The sequence below is a fragment of a genome, unplaced genomic scaffold (assembly GCF_019419815.1).
Source record: "Pyrus x bretschneideri cultivar Hongxiangsu unplaced genomic scaffold, Pyrus_bretschneideri_v1 Contig10, whole genome shotgun sequence".
Taxonomy (NCBI): Eukaryota; Viridiplantae; Streptophyta; class Magnoliopsida; order Rosales; family Rosaceae; genus Pyrus; species Pyrus x bretschneideri.
In genome coordinates, this window is record NW_025999391.1 from 4,835,001 (window position 1) to 4,857,804 (window position 22,804).

The 22,804-nt window shown below is 34.4% G+C and overlaps 1 protein-coding gene and 1 long non-coding RNA gene across 2 annotated transcripts; one reads left to right on the top strand and one right to left on the bottom strand.

Moving 5' to 3' along the window:
* Positions 1–13,229: 13,229 nt before the first annotated feature.
* Positions 13,230–14,649, bottom strand: LOC125480845. Its single transcript, XR_007261113.1, has 2 exons — positions 14,528–14,649; positions 13,230–13,730 (listed from the first exon to the last, which is right to left on the bottom strand). It is a non-coding gene; the product is annotated as an uncharacterized LOC125480845 (long non-coding RNA).
* Positions 14,650–18,666: 4,017 nt separating this feature from the next.
* On the top strand, positions 18,667–22,450 carry LOC125469379 (transcription factor bHLH62-like). The gene is made up of 8 exons (XM_048566644.1): positions 18,667–19,932; positions 20,437–20,664; positions 20,760–20,825; positions 20,996–21,064; positions 21,195–21,266; positions 21,352–21,555; positions 21,746–21,830; positions 21,930–22,450. The coding sequence occupies exons 1-8, from the start codon at positions 18,988–18,990 to the stop codon at positions 21,965–21,967; spliced, it is 1,707 nt and encodes a 568-aa protein (XP_048422601.1). The 5' UTR covers positions 18,667–18,987; the 3' UTR covers positions 21,968–22,450.
* Positions 22,451–22,804: the final 354 nt, after the last annotated feature.

Here is a 22,804-nt window from a genome sequence, read left to right on the forward strand (position 1 = left end):
GGCTTTGTTTCTCCTTGGATGATATACAATGCTTGAGGACTTGGGTATTTATAGCAAACCAAATGAAAGCTACACCACACACTTAATTAAACTAAGATTATTTTCTACCACACAAAACCCATTAATTGCACCTAATTTTTCCACTCAACCATACCTAACATTGATTCTACCTAACATTGATTCTCAACAGCTCCTCCCTCCGCCATTTTGTGAGCAGACATTGGCATGGCTTTGGAACCTCCCACCCAGATTCGGTCCCTTGCTTCCTCCCGAAGTCTTTTCCTTGAATGGAGGCTTGATTCGTAATTTTGCGTGGAACTCGTGGTTGTTGGTGGGTCGAATCTATCTCCATCCGCTTGGTTTCATGGTGGCGACAACTCTCCCTGACCTACTGTGTGGCTGAGCTGCCTTAAGCGCCTAGATATATGGCGGCTCTGCTTACTTGCCTCGTGGAAGCTACGAATCTCACCAATGTGGTGAAGTTGCAGGTGGTCTTGCCTAGAGTGTCCTAGCTAGTCCTTCACTGAGATTAGGGGATCGGTGGATTTTATTCTCGGAATAGTGTAGATTTTGTTTGTGCCACGTTTGGCCGGATGATATGGTCTCGCCTTTGAGCGATAGCTTGATGTGGTCTCGTCTTCAAGCAATGATTATGTGATCTCGTCTTTCAACAGTGACTTTATATAGTCTCGCTCATCAGCGAAGGTTGGTGTGTGCACTGGTATAGGTTTGTTACGTCTATCATTCTTGCAACAAATTTGTAGTAGCCTTCTTGGTGTTTTTAATTAATTGCTTGTTTTTGCAAATTGACTCTAGATCAATGTGTTTGTCACTTGAGCAATGTACCCAACTAGCACCCTTGTATTAATCTATTTATGATGATCAACAAATACCACTATCGTTTCTTGTCAAAAGAACAAAATGCATCAAGTTCAGATTGATGATTCATGTGACTCATTTACCTATTCGAGTTGGAGATTCTTAAAAAAAGTTAATGTTTCACTATAAATCAATAACAATATGTGAAGTATTCTAACCATTATAAGCACATACAATATATTTCTTCTTTCTCTTTTTTTTGGTTGATTTGTGAGTAGCGTATATTTCTTCTTTCTTCAATAAGGGATTTAATCGTACTCTCAAGAATCCGTAGTCCTATATGGGGTTGGAGAGCTTTTACTCATTTATTGCTTCGACACGACACCCCCTATTGCCCATCATATTCTATCTTCCAACATAACACAACTCAAACGAAAAACAAGAAGTTTTTCACATATAAGTCCTTGCCAATATCACAAGTTAAATAAAACCTGTAACTTTTATTCAACATCAATTATAGCAATGGAGTTGGACTCTCATATCGACCCGAACAAATTATATATTTCCATGAAGGTAAATTTTTGCATGCTAGACAAAATAGCAAGTTCTAAGTTCTGTCTCAGTTAGAGATGTATTTCTGTTATTACTATGCATGATATCATAAATGAAGTCAATTAAAGCATGAAAATTTGATAAAAGAGGTTCTTTTCTTCAATTGAGCTCTTCAAATATTTCTTTCTTCTTACAAAATATATAATTGTAGAGATGTTCTTTCTAATTTACTATAAAATAAAATAAAATATGGGTGATATAACTTATCTGAATTATAAAGATGAAATTATAAAGGAAAATTTTATTTAAACCTACATAACATCTCTCTATACCTAACTTAAACTTTAAATGTGAATTATTTTTTTTACTCTGTTAACAATAAAAATAAAATTTATGAATAAACCCACACCCTATAATTAAACCCTACCATCACTCCTTGTTTATCCTACATTCATTCCTGCAAAACCCCTAATAGCTCTTATAATAAAAACAAAGCTTTAAGAAAAAGATCAAATTAGGAAATCTTTCTACATCACTAGTCTCTGTTGGGTTGGGTTTTCGAAAATCCATTTGGAAATTTGAAACTTAAGGAAAAAGATCAAATAAAAATTCATTGAAGCAACTGATAGAAAAATTAAAAAAAAGCTGAAATCTCTATTTTTAAAGAGCTAAAAATTCAAAGAAATTTTAAACCCATAGAACTGTAGATCTTCCAACTCTCAAAATGACATTAAGTTGTAAGAATTCAAAATTTTCAAGAAGGACCCTTTGAAGTTTTGTTGTGGGTTTGATTTCTGAAATAATTTGGGGTTGCCTTGCCTGTAGATGCAGATATTGGGCAAAATTGAAGGTAGAGATTTTGGCAACTGCATTGTAGATAAATGGGTGTATAGTTAAATTTACAAATTGAATTGGGTTTGTAACTTTGTGAGGATAGTTTAGGTAATAAATTTGGGTTTAAAGAGATATTGGTATCTTAATTAAAAGTAATATGGGTGTAACAAGTAAGTTGGGTGTAGAAAGAGATTGTATGAGTTCAAATAAAAATTTCCAATTATATATGCTAAGCTTAAAATAAATATGAAAAGAAAAGAAAAGATTTTATATAACTATAGTAGACAATATTAAATTTACTGGGTAAAGCTAGGTGATGCCAGCCTCGAGTGTGTGTGTGTGTGTGTGTAGGGATAGGATCAAAGGACAAATATTTTGATTAATATTTTTATACTTCCTTGTAGCTTTTAGATTTTATAACATTCAACAGTCTAGATTAAAAATGATGTGAAGAGTTTTAAAAATTAAATGACTTGGATGATGATGTGGATTAAAACTAATAAAGAAAACAATAATCTAAATTAAAAATTAATATTTAATAGGATAAAATTGAAAATACCAATAATCAAACTTCAAACCTAGCATAAACAATCAAAAAATAAGGAAAAAAAAAACATGAAAATATTGTAACCTCCATCTCTCTCCCTGCAATACCTTAGATGAAATCCCCTCTTTCATTTTATAAAAAATGAACCCTAATAATTAACAAAAAAGGAATGATTTAAAAAAAAAAAAAAAAGGTGATAAAAAAAAAATTGAAAACGCAGATGAATGAAATCAAGTTGTTTGTTTGATTCGAAAAGCTTAAAAGAGGAAAAATCATCAATGACCTAAATCAACAAAACTAAAAAAGAATTTGCAAAATCTAATTTAATCACCCTACATATATGAAGAATAATATACTGTTTAGGGTTTTGTACATTTTGCTTACGTAATGAAGATTCGATAGACTAATAGCTTGATTCATTGTAGAAGGCATCAAAATTTCATATCAATCCTATGAAAGTTGCATACCTCATCGGCAAAGAGGGAGATAGAGGTTAAAATACTTCGAATCAATGGAGTTCTACCTCCTTTCTTGTTTGCACGCTTAAAACTAGAGTTTCTTCCTTTTTAATTTTATTTTTAATTACCTTCCATATTTTATGCTTTTTGAATTTTATCTTTATGTTTAATATTAGTTAACATCCATGTCATCTAATGAATGAATATGAACCTTTGGATGTTTTGTAATCTAAAGGTTTAAAAAAAGTGTACAAATATTTGTCAAAATGTTTGTCCATTGATCCTATCCCACACATATACATAGGGATAGGATCAAGGGACAAAGATTTTGACAAATATTGTCACACTTCTTCCCAACCTTTAGATCTAGTTTAATCTAGCGGTCCCTAAGTAAAACTTAAATTGTTCTCGGCAGTGACATGGAAATAGATAAATAAACTAATTTAAGTAATTTTATTTTTACCAAAAAAAGAAAAAGAATCATGTAAAGAGAAAAAACTCAACAATCCTTCTTCTTCCTCTTCTTTCAATTTCCATATTTCTGAAACCCCATATCCCGTAGATTATAGTTGATTAATATATATATATATATATGCGCAATGAAACCAATAGATTTTTCTTAAGAAAAATGTAAGAGTAGAATTTAATTATAGAAGTGCTTGTGGTTTTAACTCTTGAATTGCAAGAGCACCATCCAAAAATTACTGAGGATATAACTTGTTCATCAAAACCTAATCCCAATGTCATGATAAACAAGTTTCCAACTCCTTCACTAAATGCTACTTCAGTTCGATTCATACAATATTCAGAAGCACACAAAGCATATCAAGCTATCACTTGATCTCTTGAATCTTTTGTTAAATAAACAAAATTAAACCCTAAATTAAGTCTTCATTCTTAGTATCTTTGGTTGAGAATTGGGTTATGGCAAAACTTTGATATCTTCAATTTTAGATAGTTCTTAAGTTGTAGTTGTCACTCTTTATTCCTTTTGGTCAAATTGTCATGAAGAAAGACCAAATTTGGTTGTTCTGGGCAATCACGAAATCAATGGACGTCTTCATCCCTCCCTCCTACGTTTTGTAGATTTTATTTATTTATAATTATTATATTCCATGTCATCATTCATGTTATTTATTGATTCAAATCCTTCACATAACTTTTAATTAGGACCATTGGATGATATAAAATCTGAAGGTTAAAAAGAAATGTAAAAATATTTGTCAAAATCTTTGTCCTTTGATCCTATCTTTTATATATACATACAGCCCTTTATGCAAAAAGATCTCCATTTTTATAGGGATTAGGTGCGGAGCCCACTCTACATCAAATTTCAACGCTCCAAACTGTCTATTTTGTAAGTCTTGCTTCATAGATCATCCTTGCAAAAATTCAATTCAATCCGAAACCATTTGCCTATTTAATTATTAAGATCAAATTTCATTATTTCTTGTATAACAAAATATTCGTTCATTTTTTTGAACCCAATTAGATGTCTTACATGTTTTCGATTTGACTAATATTTTGCAAGGATGATCTATGGGGTACAACTTAAAAAATAAACGATTAGAATCCTTAAAGCTCGATGTGATGTGGACCCCACAAAAACCTTAAAGGGAAAGAATTTCCATGTTTGTCCAAAACCAAAAGTTGTGAAACTAGCCGTGTAAAACATCCAAACCACTACCAATATATATATATATAGACATTATTAGGGACATGAATTCTTCATATTTTGGTAGTGGTTTGGATATTTTACGCCACTAGTTTCACGACTTCTGGTTTTGGACAAACAAAGCAAATGAATTAATATTTATCGAGGTAGTCTATGTCTAATTATAATAATAATAATTTACTTTGTCTATTTTGTGCATAATAATTTACCTGTTACGAGATGTTTTAATGCAATAATTAACAACAATAAAAACACATATACAGCAAAGCACTCCACTAGCATCACCTGTAAACCCAATTAATTAAACTAAGAAGCTCTCTTTTTCTGACACATATGTTCTTTCATTTTCTTTCTTAAACATACTTGTTTTTTTTTTTTTTAATTACGAAAATGTACGATATTCATTAAGAAAATCATAAATACGTACAAACTAAGGATTGTGTCCATGATCATGGACCTCGATAAAAATCTTATAGGGAATTTCAACCCAGTCGAAAATGAAAAGAGTGTCCAACATAACAAGATGACCTATCCTCAAATGAACGATACAAGGGAAAATTACAAAACGTCTTCGAACAAAATATCCCTAAGAAAAGTCGGAGGCTTCTCGAACCACACAATTCTTGGGTACTACCAATTCCCACACAAGCAAGGCGATGCACTGCCGAATTACTTTCCCAATGAACATAGTTGATCAACGACTGACGTAATTAATTTCTTTTCCTTTGGGGTTTGGTTTTGTATTTAGCTTACTTTTGTGGAGCCAAAAAAAATTTGAAAATTTTCTGGAGCTGGCACTTGAACTTTTTTGTAACTAACGAGAATGCCCTTATTAAATTGGCGAGACCCACATTTACTTATTTTTTTTATTTATTAATTGTTAGATAAGACCTGTTATGTATACATGTTGTGAGGGTAGCCTAAACAACAACAAAATTCATGTTTCATGTAATTATTAAATTGCCCATAATTTTTATTTTTGTTAAGTTTTTGTGAGAGTTAGAATGGTAATTTCTTGAAGTTTTGGTAGATAAAGAATGTTCTTGTTAATAAGTAGTATAAATTTTTTTTGTGTTACGTAAGTAGGGTGTGTATATTTGACACTCTGTCAAAAGAACAATACTAGGGTGTGTATATTTGACACTCTGTCAAAAAAAACAATACTTGGCTACTCAAAGATAAGTAGGAACTCATATTCAAAACTCTTAGTATTTTAATCATATAGCTTTGTGCTTATTATCAGAACAGTTTATAATATGAATCACACTGTAAAGATTAACTCCGCAAAAAATAAATTAAAAGTAAGGTCTTTTAATACATAGACGGTTCGTAATGTTTTTACCAATACCGTTCATTTGTTTTTAAATAGTTTGATAACTAAACGACCTTAATTTTAATTAATTTTTTTACAAGGTGATATTTACAGGATGATTTATAATATGAACGGTTTTGATTATAAACACAAAATTCTATAAATTGACAACGAACAATTTTGAGAAATTTTAAGTAAGAATTTCTACTCATTTTTTAGTAGCCAAATATTGTTCCTATCAAAATAGCTATGAAAGAATTCTTTGTAAATAATAGTATAAATAAATAAGGTGGTGGAGAGATGTGCATGCTTACCTTTTTCTAGTGCTAATTATAATTATTTACGTACATTTGTAAAAGTTACATATAATTATGTATGATGACCAGAGAATCACATTATAAAACTTCGTGTCTTTGCCTTGCACTTTTGCAATCAAGACTAGACACCGGCCAATCAAAACAAAATTATTCGTATGTTCATTCGTGCTGCATAAGTGTACTTATAATATGGGCACAATGTACAAATTAATGACACAAGTTTTCTATTAATCAGTAAGCAGGTCTGCCTGCACTTCCTCATTTGTTTATAAACGAATCGGACTTCATTAATTTGAGTCATTTGAACTTACATAGAAGTTATATATGTAATTAGTTCCTTAATAAATCAGTTCGATATATATATAGGAATCAATGTATTAAAAGGTGGAGGCTTAGGCGAGGCGTTCTATGGATAACCCCGTTTAGACGCGAGGACTGAAGCATGAGGTGGCACCTAATTTTTTTAGTATATATTGTATATTTAATTTTGTGTGTGTGTGTGTGTGTGTGTGTGTGTAATACTTTGTACAACAATTAATCAACAATCAAACAAGCAATCAAGACCAAATTGAGATTAGAATACAAAAAGTCTTACTTGAATTTTGAAACAATTGTAATGGTGTGGATAATTTTGAAACAATTTGAAGTATGAGATTGGGGTAAAATTGAAATATGAAATTGGAATTGAGAATTGAGAATTTAGGGTTTGAGGAACTGGGGAATTGTGGAATTAGGGATAGGATTGGGTGAACTAAGATCGGGTATTTTGATGGGAAAGAAAGGGATTGACTAGGGGTTATAATTTTTTAAAAATTAAAATTAGACTTGGCCTTGAATTAAAAATTAAAAAAATTAAAAATAAATAAATAAATAAAACTTGGCCAAATCGATGTCATTTTGGGCCAAGTCATTTAAAAAAAAAACATTAAAAGACTTGGCCAAAATGACGCTGTTTTGAGCCAAGTCTTAAGAGAAAAGAGAAAGAAAAAAAACCATTTCTTTTCTTCGCGTTCATCTTCTTCGTGAATACGCTGCCGCTAAAACTTAAGAAAAACCAGAGGCCAGCTGCTACAACGAGCCCAACCTTAGACTTCGAGGTCCTCAGCAAATTTCAAGTAAGTTTTTGGCCGCCTTAGAACGCCCTAAGGCTCGCCCTGACAACCCTAGACGGGTTTTTCACTTACTCCAATAAAATAAAGGCGGCAAGCTACCCATCCAGCCTCCGAGGCCGCCTAAGCGCGCCTCGAGGCAAGTATTTTAAAATACTAATATGAATAGACGTAATATGGCCTTCTTGGTAAAAACAAAGTTACCACATAATTTGCAATCACATAAGAATATCTGATTATGGGTGTGAAAACTCTTAAATCCGATGCTGACTTCAGTACCATAATTAAATTAAATACTAGAATAAAGTTTCTTTTTACATAAGCTACTGTTTACACTAATGATATATTTACTTAACAAAAATGGGATAACGAATTAATCAGAATTGAAATAGGGGAAGTACCCTAGTTGATATGATTCCTTTAGGTATTTGATCATGGATTTTAAAGAAAGCTTACAAACTTTCAATTTCAGTGTTAATAAACACATGGAAAAGTTAAACTGTAATGACCCGTCCTCAAATATTATGGTTTTTATAATTTTAAAGTGTGAAATAACGAAAATGCCTTTCGAGGCAAAAAAGTTGACTTTTGTTGACTGTCTTGTCAGGTCAGGTAAGATTTGTTTCCTTGGTGTATCCTTGTAGTACTCAGCGTTTCGGACGCTTGAGTGCAAGCGGATTCGAAATTGGAGTTGCAATGAATGTTATATAGAATTACAAAGCTGAGAGGCAAATTAGTCAAGTCACTATTCTAGATATTAGGGTTGGAGAGTGGCGTGTGGCCACCTGGTCCGCCGCCCATGGCGGCACATAGGAGAACACGAGGTCCCTCCTTAGGTTTTTCGATGTGCCGAATCCGAACCTGCTATTTGTTTTCCCAAATTCAATTGTTTTGGTATAGTTTTATTTAATGGTCTCTATTTGCGTTTAGGTGCGTCGGTTGGAAGTGACCTGTCCTCCCTAGTTCAAGCGGCTCCCCAGTAGCGGAATACTTGTGAGTGGGCCCCTTCTTAAATTGCATGTTTTTATAAAATATTAAGCTTGCATTCACGAAAATCATGATTTCATGATTTTACGTCTTATGCATTATTTATGATTTATTGAATTATATTTTACAATACATTATGAATTATTGGATTTTCGTATATGAAATTCTATGGATTTACGAATATGAATTATCATGGATTTATGAGATGAGGCTTTGAGCTTTTGAGATCCAGATTTGATATGAGATTTTTGAGATACGTTTTCGGTGTTTATCTAGTGGGTTATCATACAACACATACACACAACAGAGTATGTAGATGTCTATGGCAATAGGAGACAGTTGAGGATATTTATGACATACTCCCAGCTTCATTAGCCACGACTAGTGTCGGTGTGTTGTGTGTGTGTGTGTGTGTGTGTGTGTGTGTGTGTATGTTTCTTCTCTAGCATAACCGAGAGTCGTACAGCTTCACCTTCGGGTGATGGACCTCTATATTTCTTCTCTGGTGTAACCCAGACTCGTACAGCTTCACTTTCAGATGATGGACCCATTATGTCAATCTACCTATATCCTTTAATTCAAACACTGCAGCTAACTCAGTTATCACAACTTGTACTTTTTGAGAGTTTAAACCAGTCAAGATTATATCATCTACATAGAGTAGTAGAATGATAACATCTTCACCATCTTGTTTAACAAACAAACTAGCATATAATGATGAAATTGTGAAACCCATTACTAGCAAATGACTTGTGAATTTTGAATTCCAAGCCCTTGGAGCCTGTTTCAGACCATATAGAGACTTAATCAATCTACATACATGTATTGGATAGCTTAGATCAACAAACCTCTGAGGCTGTTTCATGTAAACTTCCTCTTGTAAATCTCCATGTGAGAAAGCATTCTTGATGTCTAATTGTCTTAATTCCCAATGGTTGATTACAACTAATGCTAATAAGATCCTTACTGTTCTGTGTCTGACCATTGGACTAAATGTTTCAAAGAAATCAAGAAAACCCTTGAGCCACCAATCTAGCCTTATACCTTGATATTGATCCATCTAGATTCTTCTTGACTTTATATACCTATTTGCTACCAATTATGGACCTATCCTCAGGTGGTGGAACCAACTGCCATGTGCCTTGAGCTCTCAAGGAATCATATTATTTTTGCATTGCCAACTGCCAATGTGGTATAGTTGCTGCTTTTCTGAAGGTGGATGGTTCTATAGCATCTCTGATGGAAGCAACAAAGGAATATCCACCAACAAAAGGTTATTCTTCAGTAATTTGCGAACTTTGTAACTCAGGTAATGAAGCAATATATCCTTTATAGCTTTTATGTGTTATTGCCCCACCTTTTAGTCTTGTAACCATAGGATGAATAAAATTGATAGTATGTGAATCATGACTTTGTGATGATAATGGAGTAGAAGAGATAGGGAGAATTACCTCTAATTGTGCTTCATGATAGACAGGTAACATTGGTAATGTACCAGGAAGAGTGGCAGAGGAGTGATGGGAATCATTTGTTGATGAAGATACATGTGACCTTGATCCATTCTGTGACAGAAAAATGTTCTTAGACATTGAGACAGATAAACCATCTTTAGCTTGATTGCTATTTTGTATTTGTGAACTCTAAGGCATTGGTATTCCTGGTATTGGAACTTGAACCACTATTGGTGTCTGAGACTTGAACTGAGAACCTTGAATATCTCTGTCATTCAAGATTGTTTTCAACTTGTATGGGAACTGAGATTCATCATGAATAATGTGTCTAGAAATTATGAACTTGCTAGTTTTAATATTGTAGCAGATCATTCCCTTGTATCCCATAACATACCTAGAAAAACACATTGAATTGATCTTGGTTGCAACTTATGAGCATTATATGATCTGAGAAAGAGATATACTGCAGTCCCAAATATTTTCAAGTGTTGAATGTCTGGTGCATCATTATGTAACATCTGATATGGTGATTTCATTCCCAAAACCTTACAAGGCATCCCATTGATTAAAAAAGCTGCATATGAACAAGAGTGATACCAAAATGTAGATCATAAATAAGCTTATGACATGAAAGTAAGTGCAGTCTCAATTAAATGCCTATGCTGCCTCTCAGCTAGGCCACTTTGTTGAGGTGTGTAAGGGCAAGAAATCATGTGAACAATTCCTTTGGATTCCTGAAAACTAGTGAACATTTTACTCATATATTCACCCCCTTCATCTGTTTGGAGACACTTAATTGAAGTATTGAACTAAGTTGAAACAAAAACATTGAATTTCACAAAAGCAACAAAAGCATCAAATTTATTTACTAAAGGAAAGATCCATAAAAACCTTGAATATTCATCAATGAAACTGATGTAATATTTGTATCCTTCTATGGATATCTTTAGAGAAGGCCCCCATACATCTAAAGGTAACTTTTGAAACATAAAACTTGCACTACTTTGTCTAACAACAAAAGACTGTCTACACATTTTATTCTGAACACAGAAAGAACATACAGACTTAGATGAATCTATACTAACTGAGACTTTAGAAGCTTTTACCATTGCTGACAAGACTTCCTCATATGGATGCCCAAGCCTTTTGTGCCATGTTGATGTCTTCACCACTTTCCCAATCAAACCAGTTTTCAATTCTTTATTTATTCTACCAACAGAGAAGTTTTTTGAAAATACTACATGTAAACAGATCCCCATCACTCTTTCCTTGGTACAGTATCACCTTTGTAACCTTGTCTTGTATGAAAAACACAAGATCATCACATATAAACCAGCATCCATTGTCATGAAAATATTTCTTAACTGATAAAAGGTTCACGGTTATACTAGGAATACGTAATACATTCTTCAAATTTAAGAAACAATCATGAGTAAATAATATTGTAGATCCAATATGTTTTACTTCCAGACCTTGACCATTCCCTATAATGATTTTCTCTTCTCCATTATAAGGCATTAGTTGATTCAGATTCTCCAGATTTGCTGTCGTATGGTGCACCAGTATTAAGCACCCATGTGTCTGCACCATTGAAATAATGAACTTGTTGTGCATCATTGCTAGGAATAAACCCTTGAGATCCTTGAGTTGTCATTGCAGTAATTGAAGCATGTGGGGCAGAAGCTTGATAGGAATAGTTGTTTCTGTGATAACATTCAAGGGCAATGTGCCATTTCTTCCCACATATTTGACAAACCATAGGTGGAACATAAACATTACCCTGAGCATTAGTAGTCCTGAAATGACAGTTTGGAGCAGTGTGCCCCCTCCAAAAGCAAATTTGGCATTCAGGAGACACAGATAACTTGTAGTTCATATTACCATTCCAGCTTTGCCAATTGCTGCCTTGTTTAGGACCATTAGTGGAAGTAGAACCATTAAACCCAGATTGGTTGAAACCATTGTTGCCTTTGTATCGATTCCCAAAATATGGCCTTGAAAAATTATTTCCAGAAGAGTATATGTTAGAGTTATACAACCCCTTATTCTGAGAAGAATAGGGCCCTTGACTTGAACCCCCTTGATAATTGCCAGACCCCATGTTTGGCTTTCCCCTTGATACCTTCCTTGACCCCCATTGCAATTGGAACTTTCACCATGTACATACATTGCAGACATAGAATTAATTAAAGAGGAAATCCTGGATTCATTTATCAACTCTGCACTTAACAATTGTGCTCTAAAGTCCACTGAAATTGATGTCTCTCTTGCCAAGATCACAATTTTTATCCTATCAAACTCTTGTGGTAATCCTATCAATGTTGCTATAACCAAATCATTGTCTGAAATCTTTTCCCTTACTAAAAACAAGTTGATCTCTTATAGATTTCAACCGCAATAAAAACTTATCAACTGAGTACTAGTTTGGTACTAAGGTGCTTTTATAAAAAGTGGGTATAAAAAAAAAAGCTGAGCTCAAAAAAGTGTTTGGTAAACACTTAAAAATAGCTTATTTTCACAGTTTTGGATGAAAAAAAGCTGAAAATGTGAAGCAGCAAAAATGAACTTATTCTCACAGCATAGCAAAATCAGCTTTTATTTTTTCAAAGCACAGCAATACCAAACCAGCCCTGAATGTGCTCTTTTTTGTGCAGTGTAAAACTCAGTCTTCAACTGATTAATTATTGCAACAGAAACTGAAGCAAACCTATCTTGCAAGCAGCTCTAAGCTTCTTGAGAAGTTTTACAACCAATAATGTGTTCCATTGCATCATCAGACAAAGTTGCAATCAACAAACTAAGCAGTGCCATATCCTTTTTAACCCAACTATTATATGCATCAATTATCTCCTTCCTTTTTAACCCAACTATTATATGCATCAATTATCTCCTTCGTAACACCAGTCTCAGTATTGATAACAAATTTTGGTGGATAAGGATTCTCACCAATGAAGAAATCAAATAGATCATATCCACGCAAAACAGATTGAAACTGATAAGATCATTTTACAAAATTATCATCCTGAAGCTTAACAATCAACATTCCAATGAGCCCTTCAATTTTCACAATGTTGATTCACAAATCATGCAAGACTGATACTATACATTTCCAAGAACCTGACTACTTTCAAGAATCAACAGAAGTAAATCTTCAGAAGATCATACAACTATCAGCAAATATACAACACACTTTCTTGACTATTGGCTTCAGCTTTTGATAGCAAAACACTCAATCTTTCAATCAATATTATTGAAACAATGTAACTGGCATTGGCCTTAACAACTATTCTTCAACAATTCTTTACTACTGGCATCGGCCTTCCGTAGCAAGAAACTCAAACTTTCAACCAATTTCATTGAAATTAAACAATCAGCATCGGCCTTATCAAACATTGTTCATCACATTCATCAAACATATCATATCATGGCAAGAAATGGTATCGGCCTTCAAACAATTATCCATGAAAATCTTATCAAACTTTACTCATACAATATCACAAACACCTTACATGCGAAACAAGAGCATATATGAACACGGAAAACCTGATATCCCTTTATGCCAGCAGCTCAGAAAACCACCATAGAAACCCCATCATTTGCAGAAGAATACAGCAGAAGATTCACCCATTTGTTCCTCGGCCATGATACCATATTAGTTGAACTAAGAAACTGCAGAAAATGGAAGATTTGCAAGAAATTCAGAGATGTAGAAGATGAAGCTATCGAAGGTGAGAGAAAGAAGAAGCAATGAGAAAGGTAGTATTTTGTATTATAGATTGAATGAATGAATTACATTGTACTACCCTTGGATTTATAAACTGTTGCATCTTACTCATTACACTTCTAACCACACTAACTAACTTCCTGTTATCTCTTTAACTTCCTCTAACTAACTTGTGCTGACTTGGCAGCTGAGCTGTCCTCATTTCCTTTCAGCCAACAAGGCCTACCTCTCCAATTAAGTTGAAAATGACAGAGAAATTATATACTACACATTTGACCCCAAACTCTTCCCCCAACAACATTATTAATGTCCAAGAACAATCTTGCGTTGAGAACTAGGACGGTGGAGTTGCCCGGTTTACCATGCCACGAAATTGATAAATTATGTAGTAGAAAACTTTTGAATACATTAACTTTGACCAGATTAATTTCAAAGTCATACATTCGTAACAATTATATTACTATTTCATGAGCTAAGCTCGCTCTCTTAGCTAACCTAATTATATTAGAATCATTTTCATGGTTGTTTATGTTGCAAATGTAAAACCAGGCGATGTGATATACCAGTGCTATATATTGGTGCTAATATTTTGCTCCACATATAATATTCATGTGTATATGTATGTATAACTATAAATTGTTGTTTTTTTATATAATCTTAGCTTCAATGTCAGGGGCTAATTCAAAACTAATATGCTGCTCGCAGATGTCGGTTCACATATTAATCGAAATGGTATCCGTACCTGTATATGCAGTTGGATGCATCATAAATACGTTCCAATACAACGGCTAGAATGTACATCGATCGATCGGCAGGAGATTCATAAATGAGGATATATATATATATATATATATATATATATATATATATATATATATCTGCATCTGCATCTGCATATATGTATGACCCATGAGGGAAGGCCAAAAATCTCATGTGATGCATTTTTACGTGCCCTAAATTGTTTGGGGAAGGTGCATGCAAGCCGGGTCTGACACGGTACGTGTTTCTTTGACTAGAAAATTCTAGCCACTCAAAAGTCCAAAAAGGGCTTTGCGGCATGCATAAATGCTATCCAGTTATGGATATTGTGGTTTCCAACTTGAAAGTTACATGAAGAAAATAGGCATATCTAAATTCTAATGATGATTTCTTAAAATCTTAGAACTGATTGAATTAATGTTCAAACTTATTAAAAAGTGAGCATTTTCTTTTATATTGCTCATTGAAAATGTTTTTAAGGTCATGACTTGCTCATTGATGTTATCAATATATATCATGGATTAGTTAGTTATTTGGATCATAAAAGTGACATACAAATTCATAACATCTTTTGTGCATGTGGGGGAAAAAATGGGAGTCAAATAAAACCTAACATGTTTGACGGATCAAAATGCAACTCAATGTGCTAGAAAAATAACACGAGATCCCTAATTTGGGAATGATGTCCAAGCTCAACTCAAATCCAACTCATTAATAATTTTTTAGACTCATACTTTCACAACTAATTAGTTTTACGATGGCAGTACTTTAATTTCTTTTTGTTTGATCGGGCTTCTGGTGTCCCCCTTCCTAGGGGACGATGGCAATATTTTCTCTAAAAACAAAAGAAATAAGAGGCATAAAAGATACTCTCTGTACATTTTTTTGGCAAGAAGCGAAAGCAATTTTAACTGTTTTTGATGATGACAATGTACAGTTTAACCTAACAGAATGCTAGTTTACTGTCTATATGACAGCCCATATAAGAGGAGTATGTAAAAGAAGTACATGGAAACATACAAACCTAATACAATGCTATGGCCAAGACAACCATGGATGTCATGAGTGTTCATTTCAAACTCCAAGCATTTGTAAGCAAAATAAAGACTTGAGCATCCCTAGACCAAACAATCATGTATAAAGCAACAACAACTACAGTCACCAACAGCACCACCTTACCTTTTTACCACCACAAAGGAGTGTACAATGGAGTATGTATGGTACTATATTTTCATGAGGAAGTTCCCACGTTTGGGTGGACAAATGTGTGAAGTAATTATAAAATAGTAGGAAAAGTTTCAATCCAATGCCTCAAGGCTGGGAAACAGTTATAAATATAATAGGAAGAAGTGCTTGAACTTCTGTTGTATTTCTTAGAAAGTGGGTTGATGTTGGCTCAATTCAGTCAGGCAGAGTAGTTGGCCCCGATATGTGAACCCGACCAAAACCGGGTTAACCGCCGAGTTGCTCATTTAATTCAATCATTGACCAGCCCGAAACACGTTAAAGAATATCTTTTTAATTTTCCAGAAGATGAAAAATTAAAATTTTGGTTTAGCACGGACTTAGACGAAATCTAAGTTAACCATCCATAAAAATAAGGGATCTTTTGATTTGGGTGTCTCACTCTCTAACTTGTTTGATTAAACATCTCTGTGTATTAGATTTTAACTATTCAATAAAAAAATAAAGTGCTTTAGTTAATCAGTCCTGCTCTCTTCAAATTCTCATTTTGAGTACTTTTGTGAACTAAATGCAAGTTAGCTACACGATTGTATTAGTTTGGATCTAAAGATTTAATATATTTGACAAATTAATAAAATAAAACCAACTTAAAGTCAATGAATCATTAAAAAACTTATTTTCTTATTTTTTCTATTAAGTTGTCAAATATTTAAATCTTTAGATCCAAATTAATATATGACTAATATGCATTATATCTTCACAGTCCATAGAAGAGCACGATTCTTTAGGTAATTCACTTTGACTTTTAATCCAACAATCCATTTGTTGACCCAAATGATTGCTGAATATAAATTTGGTTTCTTAAAAATTACATTAACAAAGAGAGAGGAAGATGATGAATTAAAAAAGAGAGAATGGAGAATATCTACCTTGAAATTAACCCCTTCCCCGCCAAAATTTACATTATTTTAAACTGCGTCAAATTAGCAGGTCCAACACATATGTCCCAGAATAATGAATTTTCATATTTTTAGGTACCAAAACGGCCCCCCAATCACAACCAAAGATTAAAGGAAAAAAATAAGTACAATGTTATTCACATATTCATTTTTTTCTCTTATACATTCTTCTCAATTTTCACCCGTTGGAGCGAATGAATTAAAGAAAATTAATAAACAAAAATTAACAAGAATATATGAGAAGGAAAAAAGAAATGTGTGAATAACACTACCTAAGAGAAAAGTTAACTAAAATGGTCCAATTTGCAACCAGACCTGATTAGTGGGGATACTCTTTATATATTCTGGTAATTAGATGAAGAGTGTAGTAAATTCATTTCGTTTTAATAATTCGATTAAAGAATTAGGAGACATGAAAGTCTAACATAAGAAAAACTTGAGAATTCGAGCTTGATGCTTTATTTTGTAAGGTATCGTGCAATGTAAAAAGATATTACAATATATTTTGAGAATTCATGTATGAAGTTTTGTCTTGAAAGATAATGGTATAATTTAAGAATACTTTCCCGATTAATATGCTTAATGTTAGACAACTATTGTATTTGACTAAGAATTCTAACATCATGAAGTCAACTTGGTTGGAGAGGAAATCATAAAAAAGCTCTGATAGCTTTCAACAAAGTTAGAATTGGAAAACCCAAAAAACCTTCACAACCCAAGCCATGATGAGTTGTACCCCTCAAATGGTCCAACCCCAAAATGGTTCTCATGGTTTATGTACGTGATACATGCGTGTGTATTCTTCTACCTACCAAAAACTTTGCCTTTTACTTTATATAAAAAATGTTACGTTCATTTAATCTTGTGCGAGTTTTTTTCCGTCATTTGAGACATCTCTAAATTTTTATTATTATACAAAACGCTCTTCCAATTGGCTGAGTGTTTTCCAATTGGCGATTGCCTGATGGAAGAGTTATGCTTTATGTGCCAACATGAATAGAATTCTAATTCTTCCATAAAGTTCCTTAAAAATAGAAAGCAAAACCCAAAGAAAAAGAAGGAAGGCAGAGAGAAACACTTTGGCAGTGGTTTCCAGGCCTTGTTCCAGGGGCAGTGGATGTGGATTTGCTTACTTCGAGAGAGGAAATTGGACAATTGGACACTTTAGGTGCTTTGACGTCCAAGGCCCGGCAACCACCGTCCTACCCGCCTTTTGCGGATGCAGAAAAAGACATAAAACTAACTACTCAAACACGTGTGCCAATTATATTAATATCTATTGGTTTCACTCGTAGTGTCTTAGGTTCGAATTTTATGAATGAAAATTCGATACTAATTTACTTCCTTCACTTTTTAGTGTAAATATATTATTGTAAAGAAAACACTAGAACAAGCAACTTATGTAGCTCAATTACTGCCGCCATGATTTTTACGCAGACGATACAATGTTATGCAGACAAAAAATTATACAGATATTTTGATATTGACACATGACATTGCAATGACTATATACACATATAAAACAAATCCTTATGAACTAGAATGATTTAGAATACTGCTTATTCTAAACACTTCCAACACAAAACCCAAATCACAAAAAGTTAGGTAGACTAACTTTTTATACAGCATCTGCAAATCATGTAACATGTCATCAATATAAAAAAATACATTAATCAACACTTAAGTAGTTATCAAATCCGCCACTTAGTATCATTTTTTTTCGCTTATAAGTGGAAGATCTTAGGTTCGATTCTCACTAGATGCAAAGTTTAACCGCATTATTGTGGCAAATCCATTGTAAAACTTAGCTCACTCCTCTACCTCCTTAAAATATCATCACTTGTTCAAAAGAAATAAATAATAATAATTCAATTCAAAACCACATCATATAATTTATAAAATATAATTTAAATACACGCTATCCCTAGCATTACCTTTTTCTTTTTCCCCTCCCTCCCCTCCCTCCCCTATTTAACTTCTTCACCCCACAACTGACCCCCTTCCCCTTCTCCTCCTTCCTTCTCTTTTTTCTTTCTGCTTCTCTTTCTCTTTCTGTCTCTCTGCTTTTGCTTAAGCTTTTTACACACCAAACCATTCACTCATTACTCTCCTTCTCTCTTCCACAATCATATATATCCAAACCCCACATTCTTATCTCCACACCCAAATTTTTACTTCCTCTGCTTCTCTTTCAGAAACCACCTCGCCTGCTTTCCGAAAAACCTGAAAAAGAACAATCTTTTGCAGCTGCAACATTATAAAGTTCCAGTCTTTGATACCAATTGACATATTGGCGATCATGGAGAATGATTTTTTCCTAAATGCCGGAATCCCACCTCCGCTTCACTTTGAACAAGCATCCTCAATGCCGGCATGGCGGTCTTCTTTCTCGACGGCCATAGACATCCAGTCCTCCACCGCGGACCGGAATTACTCTTTGGAGCAGTCCCCAGACTGCTTCTACAATCCCAACTGGGTCAACAAGTCAACCGACCAGAACATCCACTTCGAATCAGCCCTGAGTCCAATGGTCTCATCTCCGGCGGCGTCCAATTCCAATATCTCGAACGAGAGCTTCGTGATCAGAGAACTGATTGGAAAGCTCGGAAACATCAGAGGCTCCGGCGAAATCTCGCCGCATTCCGAGTCGTTGCTGGGAATTCAAAATTCTTACATGGGTAGAAATGGAAATGTAAGTGCCAACACTTCATGCTACAGCACTCCGTTGAACTCGCCGCCCAAACTAAACCTCCCCGTTGCAGATCACCATTGGAAGAAAGAAAAGCTACCTAGTTTGGGAAACTCCATGGCCTTGAAATCCAGCGTGGCCGAGTTCTCAGCCGACCCTGGATTCGCCGAGAGGGCGGCAAAGTTTTCGTGTTTCGGGAGCAGGAGCTTCAACGGCAGAACGCCACAGCTAGGAATGAACAATAACAACAGTACTGAACAACCGCCGTTTCGATCCCATCCCGCCGCGAAAAATGGCGACAAGTTTCCTCGTGTTTCGAGCAGTCCGTCGCTGAAGGCGCTCGGATCTCAAACGAGTATGCAGGAAATGATGAGTGCTCTGCTGCAGGATAGGAGTGAGTTCCCCATTTCCCGAGAGGAATCGACGATTTCTGAGCAGAATCCAAATGGGGAGACCAATTCCATGGATTTGAATTCTAGGAAAAGAAAATCAGTTTCCAAGGGAAAAGCAAAGGATCCTTCTCCTCCAATATCCCCATCTCCAACTTCCACAAAGGTACATACAAACATACATACATCCCCAATTTCTATTAACTTTCACTTGACAAAATAATATTCTAAACTATGAGGTTGAAATTCGAACTCCGAGTAAAAAATTGAGCAGGGAACATTGACGTGATCAAGTGATCTGAACTTATTTTTTGGATCATTTTAATGATGATAAAGGAGTTTACTTTTTAATAATGATAGATAGACCAAATTTTAAGCCTAAATATGTAAACTAAATGATGTGATCTTTGATTATTGAATTATTACTTAAGTGTTGATTAACGTATTTATTTCCTATTGATGACACTAATGAATTTGGTTTAAAATTTTGATCAACCTAGCAATACCTTCACTTTTTTTCTTTCTATTTTCAACCCGAAAAGTGAAATTCATACTCAGAGTGCAAAGTATGGGCGCACTGACATGACCAATTGGCTTAAATTCAATTTTCGATCTTGAGTTTGTGCATCAATTTGGTTAAAGCAATTAACTTTTTTTCATTTGCACACAGGGGACTGAAGCTAATGAAAATTCGAATGCAAAGAGAAGCAAGCCAAGTGAAAACAATGGGAATGACCAAAATGGGTCTGTGAAAGCAGAGGAGGATGCAAAGGGAAGCACTAGTTCTGATGAGAAGCAAACCAAGACTGGTCCAAAGCCATCTGAGCCTCCCAAGGATTATATTCATGTAAGAGCAAGAAGGGGTCAAGCAACTGACAGCCATAGCCTTGCTGAAAGGGTAAGAATTATGGGCTGAGTTTTAATTAAATTAATTCCCTCCATTTTAATTTCAAGCTTTGTTGTGACATGGGTTTTGTGGTGCAATTTTGACAGGTAAGAAGAGAAAAAATTAGTGAAAGGATGAAGCTTCTTCAAGATCTTGTGCCGAATTGCAACAAGGTATGCGTTAAATGCTGAGTTGTAATATTCTAAACCATTTTAATTGACAAAGAAATTTAATTAGGGGGCAGAGCCATAACCCTAATATACGAAAAGCTTTTAACTTTTTAAAGTGCATGAATGTGCCACTTCAACTAACGTGACTTCGATTTTTTTTGGCTTTTTTTTAGGTGACTGGAAAAGCACTTATGCTTGATGAGATTATTAATTATGTGCAGTCATTACAACGCCAAGTCGAGGTAAAAAAATTGACATTTTACTAATAAGAAAAGTCAACACAGATTTCTAATTGTAAATTTGCATTTCAGAATGTAGCTTCCTTGTTATTTCTCTGACCGGGTATATTTGCATGCTCTTTTTTTTATGCAGTTTCTCTCCATGAAGTTGTCTTCTGTGAACACCAGGCTGGATTTCAACATGGAAACCCTAATGTCAAAAGAGGTAGGTCGTAATTTATTCTCTAAGAACATAATTAAATAAATATTTTCCAACTTTTCTAAATTTAATTTTTCTTTTCTGGTTTTAGATATTTCAGCAAAACAGTGGTTTGCCACAGCATCCAATATTCCCATCAGATTCCTCGGCACAAGCCATTTGTGGACACCAGCGCCAGCAAAATCCAGCACTTTGTAATGGGGCTGTGGACCCCTTGGATAATACCTCACTATGCCAAAGCCTTGGGATGCAATTACCTCCTCTCAGTGGTTTTAGTAGTGAACGCATTCCTCAGGTAATTAATTTTACCGTTGTACTTCAACAATATTTTAAGTTTGTCGAGGGTTAGTCAGTTGGTTAGATCAGTGTTACCATCATTTTACCTCAAGTTCAAAGTCCCCTTCTTATGAATTAGGGTTGTTTAAGATATATATTATCGTCTGGTAGAAAAAGTTATCTAGCTCTTTCTGGTTTACTTTTTCCAGTTTGCAGCATTTGGTGAAGATGACCTGCAAACCATTGTTCAGATGGGATTTGGCCAAAATCCAACCAGGGAATCAGAATTGCATGGTAAGGAGAAAAAAACAAAAAATTCTACCTCAAATTCCTACATATAAAATTGTAATAAATAGAAATTGGCATGGTAATTTTTTCTTTTACATGACGCAGGTTCAAATCAAGTATCCCACATGAAAATTGAGCTCTGACCGTCAGTCCTTCATAATGTGGACAGAGGGGATGTTGTTGTAAATACAAGATATAAAAAATGTTTGAAGATTTGCATGCACTGCGCTGATACTGAGCCTTTTATCATTTGCTTGGTACCAAACCCTTTACGTCTATTCTATTAAAGGAGAAAATATATGGTAGGGTTGCATGATTAGAGCAACTCTTACGCTGAGGGAAACCGCATGAGGTTAGATGAGATTAAAATACAAGAAAATCTCATAGAGGTGCCTTAGAGGATGAAGTGGTCGGGATATCCCTACATAAGATTTTCTCCTATGGAAGAGGGCCATTATTTTTTCTGCCTTTTCATTTCATCTTCATTTACTCAATGTAATTTCTTTGTTCTAATTTTTTTCCCCCCTTTTGGGGAGAGCCTTTTGTATCCACTGTAAAATCCCAGAAGCAATTTCTGTAAGATAACAATGCTAATTAATTAATTAGATGAGAGAGCTTTGTAATCATTTCAAGGAGAATTTTGTAATTTTCCACAAAAATCATGTCAATCATTGATCACAGTGAAATTTGCATAATCTTTTGGATTTGATTCTGATTAAACTTGGGTTGTAACCAGCTGTATGAGTGGGGTCTCTTGCTCTCCAAGAAAAGTCTAATTTGAATGATTAAGACAATTGGTTATAATCTTGAGCCGGGGTCAACCATGATTTCTGCCATGTTTTGAGCTCCTGTAATTTTCACAGATTATCCAAAAACAGAAGCTTCTGTTCTCTTTTTACTACTCAGAAAAAAAAATAAAAAAAAATAAAAAAAAAATTGAGCACAGAGGTCAGAGGTTGGAGGTTAGAGGTTAGAACCAC

Bases quoted from the DNA above. Each gene is read 5' to 3' on its own strand.
- LOC125469379 (XM_048566644.1), top strand. From the start codon at position 18,988: ATGGAGAATGATTTTTTCCTAAATGCCGGAATCCCACCTCCGCTTCAC. The intron at 19,933-20,436 runs GTACATACAAAC...ATTTGCACACAG, and splicing joins CATCTCCAACTTCCACAAAG to GGGACTGAAGCTAATGAAAA. The intron at 21,065-21,194 runs GTAAAAAAATTG...TTTTTTATGCAG, and splicing joins CATTACAACGCCAAGTCGAG to TTTCTCTCCATGAAGTTGTC.